The 23101-nt window shown below is 35.1% G+C and overlaps 1 protein-coding gene across 3 annotated transcripts in view; it reads left to right on the top strand.

Annotated features, from left to right (window-relative positions):
- SCN7A (sodium voltage-gated channel alpha subunit 7) overlaps window positions 1–23101 on the top strand; it is an 85077-nt gene that overhangs the window by 54289 nt on the left and 7687 nt on the right. For all 3 annotated transcript variants that reach the window (XM_086370812.1, XM_086370806.1, XM_086370801.1), the window contains exons 15-24: window positions 2949–3389; window positions 6428–6530; window positions 8717–8871; window positions 10754–10927; window positions 12610–12717; window positions 15941–16219; window positions 17233–17286; window positions 18010–18147; window positions 19995–20099; window positions 20413–20683. In XM_086370812.1, the coding sequence (XP_086226938.1) occupies window positions 2949–3389; window positions 6428–6530; window positions 8717–8871; window positions 10754–10927; window positions 12610–12717; window positions 15941–16219; window positions 17233–17286; window positions 18010–18147; window positions 19995–20099; window positions 20413–20683 (1828 nt within the window). The remainder of the gene's footprint in view (window positions 1–2948; window positions 3390–6427; window positions 6531–8716; window positions 8872–10753; window positions 10928–12609; window positions 12718–15940; window positions 16220–17232; window positions 17287–18009; window positions 18148–19994; window positions 20100–20412; window positions 20684–23101) is intronic.

The raw sequence follows: 23101 nt of genomic DNA, 5'->3' as shown, positions 1-23101 counted from the left end.
AAGCACTTAAATGTAGCACTGGTTGTCAAATTTGACTGCACATTGGAGTTACTTGGAGAACTAATAAAAATAAACTAATGTCTTGGATTCATCCCCAGAGATTCCGATTTTATTGTTATGTGGATATAGCTTAGTCATCAGGATTAAAAAAAAAAATCCAATTTGATTAAATTGTGCAGCAAATTTTGAAACCCACTGATCTTTGAAACTATCATACATTAACCAAGAGGAAACACTTTCACTCCTAAATTTCCAGTAATTGGAGTGATTACATTAATTGAAGTATCTTATACTTCTTCTAGGGCTTCCCTTGTGGCTCAGCTGATAAAGAATCTGCCTGCAATGCAGGAGACCTGGCTTTGATCTCTGGGTTGGGAAGATCCCCTGAAGAAGGGAAAGCCTCCCACTCCAATATTCTGGCCTGGAGAATTCCATGGACTGTGTAGTCCGTGAGATTGCAAAGAGTCAGACATAACTGAACAACTTTCACTTTCATAATTCTCAGGAAAAAAAAATGGCTTATAAGATATATTTGTTCTTATTGGGAAAAAAAGAGACTCAATATTTACTTTTTACTCCTAAGTCACAGAGATCAAGCGGATCTCCCAAAAGACGGGAACAAAAAAATCACAGAGTAAAATCCATTGTATCAGTGCATTTCTCATTGCTTTTATTTACCCTGGATCTACTCCTGTCCTAAGTACGTACTGACACTGTGTTTAATTGTTCCTGTACTTGTCTATCTTCCTTATTAAGCTAGAACCTCCATGAAGAACTTCCATGAAGGAAGGGATCACATGTCCCAGAAAGTGGTTGCATTTTACAGTGTTACACAGTTCTTTCTTTACATCACGGCATTTTCAACTTAATTTTCAGTCTTTTAACACTCATTGCATATGTATATATGCGTGATAGGGAGTGTGTATACACATGTCTAAGATATAAGAAATGTTAGATCATAGGCTCTTAAAAATATAATTGTTGTATTATAATTTTTCCTCTCCAAATTCTGACATAGAAATCCTTCGTTAGTTCCATAATTAATTGATTTTTCAACAAATATTTCATACTTTATCATGTACTTAGTGCTTTGCATTGTGCTAGTTATCTACTGAAGAGAAAAAATGGTTCCGACTCATATGAAGCTTATAGTCATGAAATTCTTAATTAACACCCTTTTCTTTTTTCTCACTGTGAACAATACTTAACCAAACAAAGGGAAAACACCCACCACCCTGAAATTATGCTTGTTCTTGCTCTTTGTCCTTTGAGAATGATAGAGATGTTATAAGGTAGTTTCTACAAGGCCCGTGGAGCCCCTGCCCAGATTCTGTGTAAATAAACCTTGATAGCAAAATGGGACACTAGTGGGAGAACAATCAAACTAGTCTGTAGGTGTTGTTTTTCAGTCGCCCAGTCGTGTCAGACTTTTTGCAACCTCACGGATTGCCGCATGCCAGGCCTCCCTGTCCCTCACCATCTCCTGAAGTTTGCCTTGGTTCATGTCCGTTGCATTGGTGATGCCATACTGACATTCAGTCATTGGTTTTCAGTGTTCAGTCTTTCAGCCATTGAGATTCTGTCATTGTAGGTTATAGAAAATATATGTTAGTTGTTCCGGAGATCTTGCCTGTAAGAAATTTCCAATGCTGAGCCAAATGTTAAACCCTCCATTTTATTTTACACACCAAACTATGGTTGCAGTTAAGATTATTTTATGACTTTATTATCTGCAAAAGTATTTTTATTTTTCCCCAAGTGAGTCTTATTTGAGCTTTCTATATTCCTAAGAGATAAAAAGATTTCGTTATTGAGATTTAAAGGTAATCCATTAGAAATGAACACAATTTGGTGGGTACTTCATAATATTCTAGGTGTATATGTGCATGAGAAACTCAGCAATTATCAGAGTGTTTGAGAATTCATCTCTTCAGATAGATCCAAAATTCTGTAAGATATTTTAACAAATGAATGTTGCAGATCTCCATATACTTAATTATTTTATGTACACATAAATTGTCAGTGTAAGAATTCCTACTGTATTTTCCCTTTAAAAATAATATGTAAAGCATAAAGTAATTTAAATTTCCAAAAGCTCAAATATTTGAAGAGAAGAGAGAAAACTTCCAGAATGGACAAAATGCCTAAATTATTACTTTAAAAGAATAATCAGTGTATCTCTAATTATCTCAATCTTATAATCTAAAGTTATAATTTATACTCTACAAAAAGAAACAAAATTAAAATCTAATTCTCTGGAAATTGGACGTGGCTTGATCTTATTTCTCAGTGATAGTAAAGGTTAAAATACACACTATCTTCAAATTCAAAATAATTTGCGTATATTAGGAGTGATCCTTCCATTACTCATCTCTTTCTTATTTGACCAAATTTATTACCACAGAGAATCAACTAACCTACCTAAACCCTATGCTTGCACATCACAAGGAAATTAGATGTGGACTTCAAAACTAGGGATAGCTCTCTCCCCAGGAGAGTCCTCATGAATTTGCAGTACCCATGAAGATGTCATTCATATCTTTCTGAGTTAGGTTGACGTGAATTCAGCCACCTGGAGTAGCAATTGATTTTCTCACCTTGGGAGACTCTGCCTGGCTTAGTAGAAAAGAAAACAAACTGGAGTAAGACAGACTTAAGTTCAGACTCTGTGATCTTTGATACTTGGCATCTGTAAGCTTTGTGGTTTTCATCTGTAAAGGAGAAACAAACGATATTTCATAGAACATTGTAACCTTCTGGCTATCCAAATTCCTAACACAGCAACTGATCCTCTGTAGATGAGGAAGAACTGAATAGCCTAAAGAGCATCATAGTGTGTATGCTGTTTTCAGATTGCAGGCCAGCTTTTTAAAAATATTTGTTGTTGTTGTTGTTTGAAAGAAAACAAAAAATGAGATGCATTTAGCTTCATTTACTTCCTCATTCAGATACTTTACCTGTTTCTGGCGTTGATCATCTCATTTAGTTCATACAAGCCTGCAACAACTGAAGAATTCTCTGAAGAAGCAAAAAATCTCCAGCGTGCAATGGCAAGAATTAAAAAAGGGATAAATTATCTGCTTTCTAAAATAGTATGCAAAAAACAAAATGTTCTAGAGGAAACAATGGACAATATAAGTGACGTCTATGTTAAAGAGAATATTTCTGACCATACTCTCTCTGAATTGAGCAACACCCAAGATTTCCTCAAGGATAAGGAAAAAAGCAGCGGCACAGAGAAAAACACAATGACCGAAAATGAGAGTCAGTCACTAATCCCCAGTCCCAGTGTCTCAGAAACTGTACCCATTGCTTCAGAAGAATCTGATATAGAAAATCCAGACAATAAGGAGATTCAGAGCAAGTCAGGTGATGGAAGCAGCAAAGAGGTAAGTTGTTTTAACATTATGGTTTTGTACTGTTGATTGATGGCACTATTGACAAGGAAGTGAAGCAATGCTGAAGTTCCAAAGTTAGATTATTATCCATTCAGTCCTAGCTGTAGCACTTCTTCTCCTGATTTTCTGCTCCTGATCCAGTTTCTTAAACTTCCTAAGTTTCTTCATCTGTGAATGAGGATAAAATTGTATCTATTTCTCAGAAGAGATAGAATGATTAAGAAAAATAGTTCAATAGTGCATAGAATAATGTCTAAAATATGGAGGCACTTAGCAAACATTAGATAACATAATTGTGATATCTTCAGTTAATGGGGTGATAAAAAGCATATTGAAGAAACCTAGATTTTTATAATTAATGCATACTACTGGAGAAGTCACTAAACTGTCCTAGGCTTTATCATCTTTAAAATATAAGATGGGACTAGAAGAGTGCTAAGATACAGATATTTTCCTACTTGCTAATATTTTAAGATTCTTGTCAGTTTATTTCTGCAACATATATTATAACATGGGAGAAGGCAATGGCACCCCACTCCAGTACTCTTGCCTGGAAAATCCCATGAATGGAGGAGCCTGGTGGGCTGCAGTCCATGGGGTCGCTAAGAGTTGGACACGACTGAGTGACTTCACTTTCACTTTTCACTTTCACGCATTGGAGAAGGAATGGCAACCCACTCCAGTGTTCTTGCCTGGAGAATCCCAGGGACACGGCAGCTTGGTGGGCTTCCGTCTATGGGGTCGCATAGAGTCGGACACAACTGAAGTGACTTAGCAGCAGCAGCAGTTGAGTTGGACTTAAAGACCAAAGGGTAAAAGAAACATCAGTTGTAAATGTAAACAATTTGTTGTTGTTGTTTAGACACTAAGTCGTGTCAAACTCCTTTGTGGCCTCATGGATTGTAACACACCAGTCTCCTCTGTCTGTTGGATTTTCCAGGCAAGAATCCTGGAGTGGGTTGCCATTTCCTTCTCCAGGGGATCTTCCTGACTCAGGGATTGAACCCACATCTTCTGCATTGTAGGCAGATTCTTTACTGCCTACAATGAGCCACCAGGAAACCCAAAGGAAAAAAAAAAAGGATCACCTTTAAAGAAGGGCAGATACTGCCTTTCACTTAGCTTTAAAAATGTATACCTTAGTGAATCCAGTCTTACTGTCTTCATTTGCAAGTAGCACAGTGTCTTAGTAGGAGTTGCCATTTAATCTACAGGGATCACGTGCAGTGTAAGCCACTTCCATTGAACTTCACTAAAGAATTGTTTTATTTCATTCACTGGCATGGGGCAGGGAAGATAATGTCTTTTTCCAGATCCTCAAAGTCTCTGGCACCATCTTATCTCCCAGACCTCTTCTACCTTATCAGCTGCTCTCTGTAATAGCTTATCAAATTGCCCTTCTAACAGGAATTAAGTTTCAATTATCTAGAGCCCTTCTAGTTTCTGGTAAAGGCATCTTTGTTTCAGAGAAACATTTTCACTCCTTATCATACCTAATCTTGTCAGGTCCATTTTCCTTCAATTAATAGCATTATTAGGAAATGAAAAACATTCTTCTTTTGCACACAGATTTTATTTAAACTATAACAACATTATAAGGCATGTGCTACCATACATTTCTGGGTAAAATTGCTATTTATCGCAACACATTATATGTTGCGATAAACTTCTTGTCAATCTGAAAAACTTCTTGTCAGTCTCATTAGAAAGTCTGAGATATGAAATATATAGGAAAGATGGAACTTAATATAACTGTAAATGTTGAAGTTTTAGAAGTTATTACTTAAGATGCATAATTATTTGGTTCTTTTGATTGAGTAACTACTCAAAGAAGATTTTATCATTTATATATTTCATTATATATTTAATTAATCACTTTCCAGATTATGTAGCCCAAGAGTATTTAGGATGTTGATCTAAAAAAGCAAAGAATAAAATATAAAAATTACAAGTGGTATGATCATTCAGAGATTCATGTTCTTGTTCCTTTGGTATTTGAACTTTTATCTTTTAGTACAAATATATAATTATATAAATTTCATAAAAATAACATCAAACTTAAATCAGATTTTGAAACACTTTTTTTCATAATGTAGCCATATATATTGGTCACTAAGTAATCTTTTACTAAAATGGTTTATAATTTTGAATTTTGATTTATTTATAAATTTAAAATAATAAATACAGGATTTTGAGAAAATCATATCAAATAATTTATGTGTGAGGGTTTTAAATACTCTAATGAATCATTTAAATATATAGTGTATGATTTTCAATTATTGTATGCTTGAATATTACATACTATTAATTTATTATCTACTCCCAAATCAATGCATTGCTATACCTTATTTTATCAATAATAAAGAGAATACAAAGGGAAATCAAATAACCTTTTAAAAGGTTTGTTTGTTTAAAAGTAATATCCTGCTGACTATTTTATGTTTTTAATAGAGCAGTATAATGTCTTAAAATTGACAATATATGGCTTAAAGCAAACAAAACTTGCTAATTTTATTTCTTTGACATTTATTGTGCAAAAGACAGAGGTAGAACAAAATATTTGTAGTTTTTTATATATTCTAGCTAGATTTTTCAGAAATTTGGGATAGCCTATACATCTTTTAGAACAGTGTTATTCACTATATATTCATTTTAATGTGAAAATTATTTTATCTTAAATTAATTTTTAAAATATCTTTAAACATTTCGACTCCCAGAGATATGTATACATTTAAAATTTATTTTTAATTTCGTTTTTACTTTTTGTCCATGCCACATGGCACGTGAGATCTTAATTCCCTGACCAGGGATCGAACCCCTGCACCCTGCCTTGAAGCTCAGAGTCTTAACCACCAGGGAAGTCTCTGTATGCATTTTAATATCAATCATGAAATTGGCATAAAGTCTTTTACTTTGACAGTAGTTTTTCTGTACATAATTTTTCTTTTTCCTGAAAATGACATAAACTTTAGCTATAGTGAGTAAATGAAACTTTAATGGCAACTTTCTTGGTGGGACTTACTTTTCAGAAAGTAAAGCAGTCGAGCTCATCTGAATGTAGTACTGTTGATATTGTTCTCTCTGAAGAAGAAATGGTCTACGAATGTGAAAAGCCAAAGCATCTTAGAAATGGTAAGAAAAAATAAGTTATTTTAATCATTATATTAACATTAAGCTAAATTTCTCTTAACCTAAATAATACTATTAAATACACTTTTAATTTTAAAGAGTTTATTAATTTGACTAAGGAATATACACATGCAGATGTGTTTGTGTGTGTGCACATGCACTCATGCTCATATATATCCTAATAGAAACTTATAATAAATGTCAAAGAAAAAGTCAATGTTTGGAACAGAGAAAAGGGGCTGCTTCCTAGGGGGTCTCATGAAGTAGTTAAAAGTTTTAGTTCTGAAATCAGACATACTGAGTTCAGATCCCAGCCCACCACTTGCTAGCTTTTACTTACCCTCCTCTGATTCATTTCCTAATACATAAAATGAGGATAAGAATAAGACTTACTTCATGGGATTAATAGAAAGATTAAATTAGTGTGTGTGTGTGTGTGTGTGCGCGCGCATGCTTATACCTCATAGAATGGGGTCAATGTTTAAAATACTCATAGGAAAACAAATGTATAAGTCATTTATTGAATATTAAGCTCCATGAATATTAAGAATTATATAGGGCTTCATTCAGTTGACTAAGTTATTAAACATGTAACATGCACCTCTCTATAATTTATAATTTAGTTTCCTAAAGGGGCTTCCCAGGTGGCGCTAGTGGTAACTAATCCACCTGCCAGTGCAGGAGACACAAGAGATATGGGTTCAGTCCCTGAGTGGGGAAGATCCCCTGGAGTAGGAAATGGCAAACTGCTCTAGTATCCTTGCCTGGAAAATTCCATGGGCAGAGGAACCTGTTGGGCTACAGTCCATGGGGCTGCAAAGAGTCGGAGATGACTGAGCCACTGTGCATTAGTCTGTATTAGGTGTATTGGTGTATTAGTCTATCAAGACTGACACATAACCATAGGTTCTAAATATTTAAAATCACTGAAATCATCAAAATGGCAATTCCTAATGTTCAAATTCCTATACTCAGAAATAAGACTCTGCTCTCAGTAGCCTGAGTTCTAGGACTTGTATGATACAAGACCAGGGAGAAAACATTTCCTATATTTTTCTGACCAAGAATGTATAAATTGGTTCTAGGGAAAATGTTAAAATGTATTGACTTTAAACTCCACCCACTCCATGCTTCATTCTCTTATCAGTTAATCACACCCTTTTCAAGCCTCAGGTTTTCCTTATGCTAACTCTCTTGACCAGAAGATAGAATTACACCTGTACCCTACCCATAAAATACTCCATAATCCAAGCTTAGCTCCTTAAATAGTCTTATTCAAAATTTCTATCCCATGCCACTGAAGAATTGGGATAAATTTAATTTACTTAATTGATATTATACCTCTTATGTCATGAATATTTGTATATTTAAATGAAAATGCTTGTTATGCCATGTGAATCTTCAAAGAATGAATTTTCAGGCATTATGCCAAAAAAATCTAATAATCAGAAGATGGTGTGTGTGGGTGTGTTTGTTTTGTAGGAGTGGGGGTAGCTTCTATTCTCAGTTCTGTCTAATAGGGTAAGAGGGTGTTCTAAGTCATCTGCACCTTTCACAGTTTCTTTTTTCCGGCTATGGTCCCCAGGTGGTGCGGTGGTAAAGAATCCCCCTGCTAATGCAGGAGACTCAAGACATATGGGTTTCAACTCTTGGTTGGGAAGATCTCCTGGAACAGGAAATGGCAAACCACTCCAATATTCTTGCCTGGGAAATTCCAGGTCAGAGGAGCCTGGTATGGGCTACTGTCCATGGGATTACAAAGAATTGGACACGATTAACATACACTTACTTACTTGTTCAGTCGCTGATTTGTGCCCGTGGGTCACTTTGTGACCCCATGGACTTCAGCATAACAGGTTTCCCTGTCCTTCACTATCTTCTAGAGTTTGTTCAAATTCATGTCCATTGAGTTGGTAATGCCATCCTCTGTCACCCCCTTCTCCTGCCCTCAGTCTTTCCCAGCATCAAGGTTTTTTTCCTTTCTTCCTTCCTATTATGGAACTCACAAGTTTTTCTTTTTTTTCCTTAGCAATTGCAGTGGTCACTACAGTAGGGGTATGAATCTAATGTTTATAAGTCAGAGAACATCTATATTAGATACTGTAAATAAATGATTGTTAAAACATTTGAAATGTTTAACTTTTCAACGATTTCTAGATTTTTGTTCTTAATAGTTTCATTCTTGACAGTTTATGAACGAAGATCTTCATCTGCTCAAATCGGTAGAGGCCCCAAAAAAGGAAAAATCTGGAAGAACATAAGGAAAACTTGCTGCAAAATAGTAGAAAACAATTGCTTTAAGTGTTTTATTGGCCTTGTCACTCTGCTTAGCACAGGTGCTCTGGTAAGTGAGCGTATGTGATATTTTTATAGGAAAAATGCATCATTTGTCTATTAATTCATAAGGTCACCAAGCCAAATTATTTTTCCCCAGAATACTTATTATAGTACCAAATTTTATATTCTATGATTTTAGTTTTGGAATATATACATTGCAATTTCTTAGAAGGTCCGTATATGCCTCATTCAGTATTAAATAAATAATTTCAAAATATGTGAATGATAGCAGGAAAAAGAATGTTAATAAATACCATATTATTTTAATAAAGTTTAATAATGTGCACCTATTGTGCTAGTACTTTGGTACTTGTTCCATAAGAAAAGAGAAATACTGTATATATTTTTAAGAACCTTTGAACTACAAATATATTTACTCATTGACACAACTATCTTAATTCTGGAAAATTATCTTAGAATCTTCACACGTGTTAAGTGCATTTACAAGGCTGTGCACTGAAGAACTTTTTGTAATACCAAAAAATTGAAATGCAAAAAGAATACATATTAGGTGACTGTTTAAATACACTATGGTATAGTCATCCAGTGGGATACTATGCAGTTAGCTAGAAAATGCAAGACCTGTCTGCATGTTGATATTGCAATTCCCCAAGATATGGCAACAAGTGAAAAAAAAGAATTAAGTATACAGCATGCTGCATTCTATGTAGGAAAGGAAGAAAAATAGAATGTATATTGATATTTGCTTGCGTCTGATTAAAGAAGATCAGAGACTGATACACAAGAAATAGTTAATTGTAAGATACACGAAACAGAGAAGATGGTGAGATGGTTGGGAACCAGACTTTGTACTGCATATATTTTTAAAGTAAACTTTGTATTGACATTTAGCACACATACCGGAAAGCATATAGATCGTAAGTGTACAGCATAAAGGATTTTCACCAAGTGAATATACCCACGTAACCATCACTTGCCTCGTGAAGGAGGACACTACCAGGGCTCCAGAACCACACTCTGACCTCTCACGGTTACTTCCCCGTTCCGCATGGGTAGCCAGCATGTGGGCTTCAACTGCCATATATTGACATTGCCTACTTTTAAAAAGATTTATTTATTTATTTAATTTATGGCTGCACTGGCTCTTTGCTGCTGCACAAAGGCTTTTCCAGTTGCTGTGAGTGAGGTCTACTCTTTGCTGAGGTGCCCGGGCTCCGCACTGTGGTAGCTTCTCTTGCTGTGGAGCCTGGGCTCTAGAGCTCAGGCTCAGTAGTTATGGCACATGGGCTTAGCTTTCCTGTGGCATGTGGGATCTTCCTGGACCAGGGATCAAACTTGTGTCCCTGTATTCGTAGGCAGATTCTCTACCACTGAGCCACCTGCAAAGTCCTGAGATTGCCTATTTTTTCAATGTTTTAATTGAAACAGAGGCTTCTGCATATCTTTTTGTATTAGTTTGCATTATGTACCTTTTCAGTAGGTAAATCCATTTAATAAATAGTACTTTAGAATAACTTTGGATGGTATTTATAATCTGTTTTAAAGGATACTTTAGTCCATAATTGGTTCAATTGAGCCAGTTAATTCTATTATTTTATATATACTTTTATTTAACAATAGGTTTTCAAGAATCACACCTTTGTTTACATATGATTATTTTCATTCATGTTTAATCTTTGACCTCCATTGCACTTTGCAACAAGTCTGCCTGAGGTTATTGATACTTTACTGCCTAATGATGTCTGCTACAGGCATGGATCAGAAAATGGATATGGATTATGTGAATAAACTCACATCAAGTGTAGAAGCCATTGAGACTGCAGTCTATGACAGTGGTCACCATCTGGAGATGGGATCTCATTCCCCACTTTGCCAGAAGAGATTTTAGAAATTACATGTACACTGATCTTTAAATATTTTATCCACAGGCTTTTGAAGATATATATATTGATCAGAGAAAGACTATTAAAATCTTATTAGAATATGCTGACATGATCTTCACCTACATCTTTATTCTGGAAATGCTTCTAAAGTGGATGGCATATGGTTTTAAAGCCTATTTCACTAATGGCTGGTACAAACTAGACTTCATGGTTGTTATCGTATGTATTTTAAAGAAAAATTTTAAAGGCTATTTGTTTACTCTTCCTTCTTTACTCTTACTCTGACTTTCTTTTTGATTTATGTGTATCTTTCTTTTACCTTTCTCTATACATTCTCAGTCACCAATATCCCATATTTCTTTATATGTAATGTTTAACATCCATCTTTTTCATATTAAAATTTTAACAGTTCAGCACTTAACTCCTGGTTTTTTCTAATCATTACCTATAAACCTGCTGCTAAGAGAACAGGCTTATTGAACAATATTTTGAAAATATCATCATTATAAAATATTCAAATTCTGTTGGCTCTACCTTTAAATCATACATTTAAAATTAGACTGCTTAACATAAACTTCAAGCTTCCCATATGGCCCTAGTGGTAAAGAATCCACCTGCTGAATGTAGGAAACTTAAGAGACACGAGTTCGATTCCTGGGTTGAGACTATCCCCTGGAGGAGGCAATGGCTACGCACTCCAGTATTCTTGCCAGGAGAATCCCATGGACAGAGGAGCCTGGCGGGCTACAGTCCATGGAATTGCAAAGAGTTGGATACAACTGAGCATCTGAACACTTTTCCATCATAAACTTCACCAGTAGCACACTGATCCAAGGTACCAGAACATGTGAATCGCTACAGTAGTTCCACCACTGCACACATGTATTCTGTTCTCCACATAACAAGAAAAATAAGCTCCATTAAGCCAAAATATTTTCTCGATTTTGTTCTCTCCTTACCCTATATGCCTAGAACCATTCATGTCACATAGTAGGTGCTCATTAATTTTTGTTGAATGAACAAATGTCTCCCCATTCTATCAACAATGATTGAAGCTTCTCAGTCAATAAATAATGACTTACAATATCTGACCTTTGTCTTCTAAATTAATTCTTGAAAAAACCTTCTATTTCAATGATACCACACTATACCTGCAACCCACCTTCCTGTTTCTTGGTTATCGTTCTTTTCTATCTGCATTCTTCCATGTGTATATAAATGATATCCTTACTTTGAAGCCCACTTTGAGCCTCTTCAGTACAGGGTAAAATAGAATAATTTTTTTCATTTATATTACCTTGAAAATATACAAAAATGAAGGTACAACAAAATTAATCATAACTATACCACCTTGCCCAATCAGCATTCATTTTTATTAATATTGAATCATATTTATGCATGTATGTTTACTTTAAAAAAAATCACCTTAGAATCCTTATTTTTTTGTAATTAGTATTTGAACTTAACAATATTCATTTCCTCCTTGATGCCTCTTCTCTGAAACCCTATTTTGCATATTGTCTTAATTATATATATATTTGGATTCATATGAAAACATATTCTAAATTCTGTTTTAAAGAATATACTGTGTACTATTACTATATTGCAAATAATCATGAAACTGATTCTTAGTCTAATTTTAAAATAAAAATGATGTAAATATTAATCTTTGACCATAAAGAATCTCAAATACACAATTTTTTAAATCTCAGTAACATTTATTATTCATACCAAAAAATACTTTTGAATTTTTTAAAACACTTTTTTAAATAGCTTTAGAATACTTTTAAAAATTTTAATAGGCTTTAACTGTAATTTTCTGTAAGAAATGTTCATTTACAGATTGTTTTGATTAAATTTAAAATTAAATTCTATTCAATTTTTTATTTATATATATCCAGGTGTTCTGTCTTAGTTTAATAGGCAAATCTCGGGAAGAACTAAAACCGCTTGTTTCCATTAAATTCCTTCGGGCACTCAGAGTTCTATCTCAATTTGAAAAAATGAAGGTAAGAGAAAAGTTTCTAATCTAAACTACAGGTTTTTATTTGGGATTAATAAATGTCCATAAACTCATAATCTTTGTTGTCTTCTCATTTGTGTCTTTATTAATACAAAAGCCAAATTTCCAATGCACATTCAGTTTAGTGATAGAAAGATTTCATACAATATTCTAGGGCTATAAACTACACATAGCCTATTAAAACATGGGCTGTGGGTGAAGGAAATGGGGAGATGTTGATCAAAGGATCCAAAACTTTCACATATACAATGAATAAGGTCTGGGGAATTTAGTATATAGTATCATGACTACAGTTAGTAATACTACATTATATACTTGAAGTGTTCTAAGGGAGAATAACTTAAATGTTTTTCACCATTTATCCCGAAAGGTAACTATGTGAGGTGATAGATGTGTTAATTAGTGTGATTGTGGGAATCATTTCACATTTTATACATATATTTGGACATCATCTTGTACACCTTAGACATACACAATTTTTCTCAATTATGCCTAAATAAAGTGAAATACATATACACATATATACTAACACACACAAATTAGATAATAAATGTAACTAAAATAACATTTTTTATTTTAGTTTAGACCACCTGACCTGCCTCTAGAGAAACCTGTATGCGGTCAGGAAGCAACAGTTAGAACTGGACATGGAACAACAGACTGGTTCCAAATAAGAAAAGGAGTATGTAAATGCTGTATATTGTCACCCTGCTTATTTAACTTATATGCAGAGTACATCATGAGAAATGCTGGCCTAGATGAAGCACAAGCTGGAATCAAGATTGCCAGGAGAAATATCGATAACCTCAGATATGCAAATGACACCACCCTTAGGCAGAAAGTGAAGACGAACTAAAGAGCCTCTTGATGAAAGTGAAAGAGGAGAGTGAAAAGGTTGGCTTAAAACTCAACATTCAGAAAACTAAGATCATGGCATCCGGTCCTAACACTTCATGGCAAATAGATGGGGAAACAGTGGAAACAGTAACAGACTTTATTTTTTAGGGCTCCAGAATCACTGCAGATGGTGATTATAGCCATGAAATTAAAAGATGCTTACTCCTTGGAAGGAAAGTTATGACCACCTAGATAGCATATTCAAAAGCAGAGACTTTAGTTTGCCAACAACAGTCCGTCTAGTCAAGGCTATGGTTTTTCCGGTAGTCATGTATGGATGTGAGAGTTGGACTATAAAGAAAGCTGAGCACCGAAGAATTGATGCTTTTGAACTGTGGTGTTGGAGAAGACTCTCGAGAGTCCCTTGGACTGCAAGGAGATCAAACCACTCAATCCTAAAGGAAATCAGTCCTGAATATTCATTGGAAGAACTGATGCTGAAGCTGAAACTCCAATACTTTGGCCACCAGACACGAGGAGCTGACTTGTTTGAAAAGACCCTGATGCTGAGAAAGATTGAAGGCAAGAGGATGAGGGGACAACAGAGGATGAGACGGCTGGATGGCATCACCAACTCAATGGACATGAGTTTGAGTGAGCTCCAGGAGTTGGTCATGGACAGGGACGCCTGGCATGCTGCAGTCCATGGGGTCGCAAAGAGTGGGACACGACTGAGTGACTGAACTGAACTGAAAGTGAAATACATATACGTATATATACTAACACACACAAATTAGATAAGAAATGTAACTAAAATAACATTTTTAATTTTAAAAACATTCCGACATACTGTGGATTTTTTTCCTGATCAATTTAGATACACAGAGAGGAAAAGAGAGTTTCAAAGTCAGCAAATTGTCTTCCCTCAATTTATAGAGACACAAGCAATTTTAGGAAATGATTTGCTAGGGAAAGCGCCTCTGTCAGAAATCAAGTCCTGTACTATTTGATGCCATACATTAATTAGAATGGCAATGAAATAGTAGCCATGGATAATTTGAGATCAGATAATTATGTTTAGGTCAAAGTCAGATCCAGATCTTAATCTTCATCTCATCCTCTGGAAGTTCTGTAGTTGAATTAATTCTGAAGATATATCAGAAGGTACATGATTACAAAATTAAAGTTTTATGTATTTAATAAGCTTCAGGTCTTCTTATTCTTTAAATATTTGTTTCAACCATATCTCTTTCTTTTATTCTTAACATTTGTGTATACTTTCTAATAGACACAGACTTGTTTTCATCAGAGGCATCAGCAGATCTTTCAAAATATCTAGTGTCAGCAAAGGATCTGTGACTTAGTTTTAGAAATGAAACTAAATGTAATTAGAAGTACAATTAAATGTAAAAATATTAATTCAAGGACAGAAGTCTAAGGAATATAAACAAGAAACTACAGACAAATGGCTACATTTTCAGTAATGGCTGATAGAAGGAAAGATTAGAATGATAGGAAAGAGAATGGTGCCTCAGGGCGGGGGGAAAAGAGAGAAGGAAGAGAGGCTGTGGAAAGGGAGTCAAGTGTAAATGATAAAGATACAGAGAAGGCAAAGACGGAGAATACTGCATTGAGTATAGCTGCTGGTTTACATTTTCATAAGAGCTTTAGTGGAATGATAGGAATAAAATTCTGAATAAAGAATAAAGGAACCTGAGAAAATGGAGATTGCTGCTTATTTAAGTTTAGGCAGTAGATTCATTTCCTAGACTTCCTACTCTGAAGTGGTTCTCCAGAGACACTGGTTCAGAGAGGTCAGTGATTTTTGAGAAGCACAGTGCCCGCTCAGTGTTTCTTTAAATAGTCACTTGCCTTGGCTTCACTGATCTAGAGTCTTCTGGTCTTCCTCTTAATTTCCCTCCACTGTGTAGGTTAATCATCCCTGAAGTTAGAATCCCCAAGACTTAGGCCTAGGTTCTTTTCACTCTCATTTTATGTGCTTTCTAAATAATCTCATACATTTATACGGGTTCACTTGTTTTGCTTATTTCTGGTACAATATAGGAGATGGATAAACATGTTAAATCAGTGAAATAATTATTTATTTGAGTATTTATACTAATCAGCTCCATTGTATTTTAATAATTTTAGTGCAAAATTTTTGAGAATATATGAATTTTTAATATATATTTTAAATATAAATTGTTATTTAGGTTATTCAAATACCAGCAAGTGACCTATTACATCTTCAAAGATGGCCTTTTTGTTGTTGTTATTTCAATATGACATTACATTAATAAATATTCCCAATTTGATTAAAATACTTTCACATTTCTTACTGAAAGTTTATATGTTTGTCTTTTATATGCCAGGTGGTAGTGAGAGCTTTGATTAAAACAACTTTACCCACATTGAATGTGTTTCTGGTCTGCCTTATGATCTGGCTGGCTTTTGGCATCATAGGAGTACACTTATTTGCTGGCAAATTCTATGAGTGCATTGACCCAACAAGTGGAGAAAGGTTTCCTCTATCTGAAGTCATGAACAGAAGTCAATGTGAAAGCCTTGTATTTAATGAATCCATGCCATGGGAGAATGCAAAACTAAATTTTGATAATGTTGGAATCAGTTTTCTTTCACTGCTTCAAGTAGTAAGTACCTGTTTGAATTTTTGAATTATGTGTATTCAAATTGTAGGTGAACATAAAGGACAAAATGTGGATGCTTAATAAAGTTAGTTTTAAATTATCTTAGCAATTGTTAGTAGATACAGGTTATGGGACATAGTATACTAAGCTCATTTAGAAAGACAAAAGTGAAATATAGTCCTTGCTCTGTTGGAAAAAGGAAGTGGAGATAAAGATAGAAGTAGGTGAACAGAAGAAATGACAAATATTGACCAAACCTATTACCTCCACCACTGATCAGACAATATGTACACAATTTCAGATCCGGCTCAGGTTACTGCTGTTGTGTTTCTAACTCAGTGATTTGAAGAATGACTCTTCAGTCCCCCAACATCTACCATCCTTCCTGTCTTACCTCCCTCATAGTAAAGCACACATGTAGCAATTACCTTAGGCGGAGAAGGCAATGGCACCCCACTCCAGTACTCCTGCCTGGAAAATCCCATGGACAGAGGAGCCTGGTAGGCTACAGTCCATGGGGTCGAGAAGAGTCGGACACAACTGAGCAACTTCACTTTCACTTTTCACTTTCACGCATTGGAGAAGGAAATGGCAACCCACTCCAGTGTTCTTGCCTGGAGAATCCCAGGGACGGGGGAGCCTGGTGGGCTGCCTTCTATGGGGTCGCACAGAGTTGGATACGACTGAAGTGACTTAGCAGCAGCAGCAGCATGACACTTAGGCAGCATGTAGTTATTTACCATTTATCCATCTATCTAACCAGCTCTCTCTTTTTATTTATACTGTTTTAAAATATTTTAAGTTACTACAAATAAACTTCATAGCTTTAAATAGTTTTTAATAGACAATATAAATGTAATAATGAAAGTGGTAAAGATCTCAGTTACACAGTATTTTGAAGTGTGATTAACCTTACTAATCAAATGTTTTATTGTATTAATAACATTGACTTTTAATTTTTATTTGCCTCAAAGCATAAGATTTCCATAAGAATTAAATACATGCCATTTTTACAGGCAACATTTAATGGATGGATCACTATTATGAATTCAGCAGTTGATTCTACTGATGTAAGTACAGTACAATCCTAGAACCATCCTTAAGGTTGGCTAAAGTCATTTTTGCAATTCAAGGACAGGACACAAGCAATAATTGAGTAATTAACATGATAATAGCAAATGCTTGTGCTAGAGAGAAAGTTCATTCAGACTGACTATTTCATGAACAATGAACTCCTTCCAGAATTATATACAATGGTTGAGGCCCAGTAGGCACATTTGAAGATTATCATAACAATGATTAAACCAATGCAGTAAACTTTAAAATTCAAATAAAAGCAGTGATAACTCTTCACCAAAGAACAAAGAGGAAATACTGCCTCACTGTTGGATTTTCTTGTCCTAAAATGTTTTCTAAATCTTACGTTTTAAAAAGTCAGTGTCAATATTTTGCTATTTTCTCACTTTTTCACGTATTTTTTTTTTCAGAGCAGTTTTAGATCTACAACATTGAGAGGGAGTTAAGAGATTTCCCATATACCCTTACCCTCACAAATGCATAGCCTCCTCACTATTGATATCACTCACCACAATGCTATATTTTTTACCAAAGATAAACCTACACTAACACACCATGATCCCCAAAATTCACTCAGTGTTGTGCATTCTATGGGTTTGGACAAATGTGTAATAACATATACCCTTAGTTATAAGGGTATCACATAGAATATTTTCACTGACCTAAAAATCCTCTGTGCTCTGCCTTATTTTGCTTTTTTTTTTTTTAATTTTTAGGTAGATATGCAACCTAATTTTGAAAACAACATCTATATGTATTGTTACTTTATTGACTTTATTATCATTGGATTATTTCTTCCTCTGAGTATGTTGATTGGTGCTATTGTTGCCAATTTCCACAAGCATAAAATAAAGATAAGTATAAATATTCTTTCTCAATCAGTGCCCATGGGGGGGAAAATGTCCTGCTTCAAATAATTGGTTTTAGATTCAGCTTAATAGCATTTTTATCTGGTACTTATCTTTAAAAATTATTTATGTTCCTGCAGATTGAATATTGCTAAAATGTTTATCTTTACATTATTTTCTATATTCAAATAAGCACAGACAAGTTTAAACATTAAACATTACAACTGTTTCCGTGTATGTGTTTGTAAATCATGACATGCTGAAAAATAGCATTCTTTTGCATCTGCACAAATATGTGAAGATGTTCAAGAAAAATAAACCACACTTTTTTATTCTTTGATGTACTCAAAGTGGTTCAAAATTGTACCCAGCAGAGACATCTTTGTCAGTTGAAATGGCTTTTTCTGCTAGAAGTAGAGGGTCATAAATCCTAATTAGGTGACCTAAATAGGAGTTCCTTGAAACAAATAAGAAAATTCAGAGGCAGAATTCAAAAACCCATATTCAGTGTCATCTCCACATGAAGACTCCCTTCAGGGCTTCTGTTAATACAAATGCCTCAAATGTCATATAAATCCACTTATTTTAACCTCAGGGATCTACTTTCTATTAAGTGTAGAAATGCCTTCTAGTGAATCAAAGAAAAGAATAGTTTAATCTTGAAATTTTGTATTTAGCAAAGTCATCAATCTGGTGTAGAATCTGGTGAACAAACCATTCTGAGTCTGCACTAATTAGATGGGGTTAGAGTACTTAGATGGGCTTAGAGGGACTGAAGCTAGTTAGCATGCATGCATGCAGAAGGATCAGTGGTCATTGGACTGTATACTTCAGCTTCTTAAGGATTTCAGCCCAATGGAATAACATCCTAGGATTTGCCCAGGGGCTTCAAATTGGTGAACCGCGTCAACTTAAGTGACCCAGTCCTGACATCGGGGAAAGCAATGGCAACCCACTCCAGTACTCTTGCCTGGCAAATCCCATGGACGGAGGGGCCTGGTGGGCTGCAGTCCATGGGGTCACTAGGAGTTGGACGTGATTGACCGACTTCACTTTCACTTTTCACTTTAATGCATTGGAGAAGGAAATGGCAACCCACTCCAGTGTTCTTGCCTGGAGAATCCCAGGGACAGGGGAGCCTGGAGGGCTGCCATCTATGGGGTCGCACAGAGTCGGACACGACTGAAGCAACTTAGCAGCAGCAGCAGCAGTCCTGACATGGGCAGTAACAATTCCTAACTCCTAGATTAACTCATTAAATGTTCACCTCTTATTCACTTTGCTTTTTCTATATAAGATACTGAAATTAACACTAGAAACACAAAATGAATAATTCCTAGAAGGTATTATGAAGGGTTGTAAGTACTAGCTGCTTTTGGAATAATAATGAAAAGATATCTTCTGATAGTATTTTGAAAATTAAGTAACCTGTGAACATATAAAAACAAGTATATGACCAGTTCTATTTTTTCTTGATTACTGAAAGGTACAAATCAAGGTCAGCTTTTGAGGTTAACTATTCTTAGTAACCTTTCCAGATATCCTCTGCTGTTTCTCTTTTGTCTCTAACAAGAGGTAGGTCCCAGTAACTAAAAAGTTAAAATAGGGTTGACTACCACAGCAAAATGCATCAAAATATAATTGAATATCAATCTTTTCCAGTGTATACTCTGTATTTTGTATGGATTTTTGTGCAGAAAGTCAGACATGTTTAAACATTATATAGTTCATTGCAGTTAAGCATTCTTTAGAGGATTAAATCAATAATTGCCAAGCTTTAGAAAATGCATATTAATATAAGGTGAAGTGTGGATTAAATATGATTTTAGTATCTTTTTCTTTCATTGCTTTACCAGGGAGGCTCAAATATCTTTATAACAGTGAAACAGAAGAAACAGTATCGTGCACTGAAGAAGCTGATGTATGAAGACTCTCAACAACCAGTACCTCTCCCAGAAGTAAGGAAACATCTAGATTTTTTTAGCTTTCTGAAAAAGTTTCCTTTATATGTTCTGTATTACAAATGAAGATGTGTTTTTAAAATTCTTAACAATAAATGCTTTGACATAATTTTTTAAAAGTGTTCATTGACACAGCTTTTCATGGTCTTTTTGTTTATTTGCTTTGACTATATGCTGTAATTATAGTTTGGTAACATCTTTGGCTTCATGAATTCTACTATTTATGCTGGGAGGGAAGTTGTAAATCTAAAGACAATGTGTATAAATATCTTATTAATAAGAATATTACACCTTTTTCCTTTATACACAGAACAAGTTCCAACGATTCATCTTTGACTTGGTAACAAGTCGAGTTTTTAATATCATCATTATGACTCTTATATGTTTCCAAGCAATAACCATTATGATACAAAGTGAAGAACAGAGCCCAAAAATCGACACTGCTCTGTTTTGGATTAACTCAGTTTATGTTATGCTATATATTGGAGAATGTGTACTAAAGCTCATCGTTTTCCATTGTAACTATTTCACCAGTGGATGGAACATTTTTGACTTCATGGTGGTTGTTTTCTCTATTACAGGTAAGATTTTGTTTACTCAGATTTTCACTTGTAATAATATTAATTCAGTCAACCTCTTATAGTAATCATCTTCTGAGGTATAGTCTCTTAATAAACACAGGAGGTGGAAGACTCTTTATTTCCAGCAGGAATGCCTTGAAAAAAGTGAAAGTGTTAGTCCATCTGGGACACCAGGAGAGCCCCAACTTCCCCCAAGGAATACTGGAGTGGGTAGCCATTCCTTTCTCCAAGGAATCTTCCTGACCCAGGGATCAAACTCAGGTCTCCCACATTGCGGACAGATTCTTTACCGTCTAAGTCACCAGGGAACGCCTTACATTTTCACATTTACATATGTACACATGCCTGAAAGATATATAACATACTGAAAAATACTTTCTGAGTTAATATATAGACTTTATTACACAGACCACCCGATAAATGCTTAATTATCCCTTCAGTATATCACATACATTATTTAAGATGACACCAGCAGGACCTTTATGTTTTAGTGTGATAGAACCTTTCGAACTCATTGTTTTCTTTCCTCTAATCTCTAAAATCATTTACTACTTTCACAACACTAGAGTTTTAGGCTTTTATGAAATGGTCACAAGTTTTCTCTTACTCTGGAGATCTCAGTCCTTTATTTAACAGATATATTTGATTATCCTCTTTGTGAATAGGTATTATGCTATATGCAAAGAATTCAGTAGCAAATGAGGTAGGCATAATTCTTGTATATACATAGTTTATAATCTATCAAAGGATACAGATAATTAAATAGGACATTTTAATGTGCTATTAAGGTATTGGTAAGGGAAGAAGCACAGGGTGCCACGGCAGCACAACAAAGTGAGATGCACATAATCAGTAAGTAGAGGTCAGAGAAAGCTTCACAGAAGAGGCAGAAAACTAATGGAGACCCACTGGTTAAGGAGGTAGCCAAGAATCTAGGATAAAAGTGTTCTAGGCAGAAAAGGCTTACTGTCTGCCTCCCATAAACACATACTAGAATGTTATCTCCATAAGAGTATGGACAATACCTCAGTGTTACTGTCAAGTACTATTCTGTGCAGTCAGTAGTGAAAATGTGGATAAACTTTCTGCCCAGTTGTACCTCCAGAAAATTAACTCATTCAGCAGGTAATAGAGGCAGTGCAGGCAACACTGATAGACAGTAGCAAGAAGCTTCCTAGAAAAGTACATGAAGTCAGGAGAGAGCTGAAAGGAGGAAAACGGAGGAAAATGAAAGTAAGGAGCCATGTGGTTTGAAATGAGAGTGAGTAATTGAATCAGACATATAGAAGGAGAGGAAATTGCAGTCTGAGACAAAATGTTTAAATCTGAGATCTCAGAAGGTCAGCTATCCTGGGTTCAGAACATACTGATAGATAGGTATAACTAAAGTAAAATGATGGAGAGTCTTAAAGTTAACAAAGCCAAAGACTGAAAGATGGGTGCTGGTGGTATGGACAACACTGAGCCGTGTACTAAAGTCTGTAATGAATATGAAGGAGGGGGAATGAACAGATCATAGAGCTAAGGAATGGTAGGAGATGGTATAGTTGAATGGCATGATCCACAAACTGTCAAAATTTTTTTCTTTATAAAATTAATGTGAAAGAGAAGTATCTGGAAATCACATTGGAAAGAAGGAAAGATGCTTGCTCGTTCCATCTTTCTACACTGAGAAATGTTGAGTGGGAAAGAATGAGCTGTCTGTGCTTGAGGGGAAGTAGTGTCCTCAAGATAGACAATTTTCTTCACTTCCTTTCTTATCTAAAATCTTAGTGAACAAGGAGTAAAGATGTGTTTACAATTAAAGAGGGAAACCTCCTGCATAATGTAAGAGTTTGGAAGATTGAGGAGAAATGAACATTTGAGTCAGAGTAGAAGGTTCACTCGGAGAAGTCAATGGCAACCCACTCCAGTATTCTTGCCTGGAGAATCCCAGGGACAGAGGAGCCTGTTGGGCTGCCGTCTATGGCGTAGCACAGAGTTGGACACGACTGACGCAACTTAGCAGCAGCAGCAGCAGCAGGTTTACTAAAGCACAATGGAGAGGGGGATATATGTAAGATATAACCATATCAACAGAAATGTGAGACACAATCCTTCCAGATTCAGCAAATATACCATCTCATTTAGAAGCTCCATAAGATTTTCCCCTTCTCCATCTTTTCAACTCAAAATGAACCACACTGTCTCCGTACTTCCAGAGAACTTTCCTTATGGTTTTTTTTTTTATGGTAATTATAATTTCACCTTGTTTTATAGTTATATGTCTCACTCTCATAGTTCTCTTTTCACCACAGCAGGAAAGAAAAATTCTAGACCGAAACTTGTTTATTCACATTTAAAGTTCCTAAGGGTCCATATGGTATTTATCAAGTTAATAAACCAAATTATAATCTATGAATCTGAATGCAAAGTATT

Source organism: Bos grunniens, chromosome 2 (assembly GCF_055505025.1).
Source record: "Bos grunniens cultivar Pamir isolate PY7600 chromosome 2, Bosgru_T2T1.0, whole genome shotgun sequence".
In the NCBI taxonomy this organism is placed as follows: domain Eukaryota; kingdom Metazoa; phylum Chordata; class Mammalia; order Artiodactyla; family Bovidae; genus Bos; species Bos grunniens.
The sequence above is the reverse complement of the archived record's forward strand: the minus strand, read 5'-3'. Positions and strand labels throughout refer to the sequence as shown.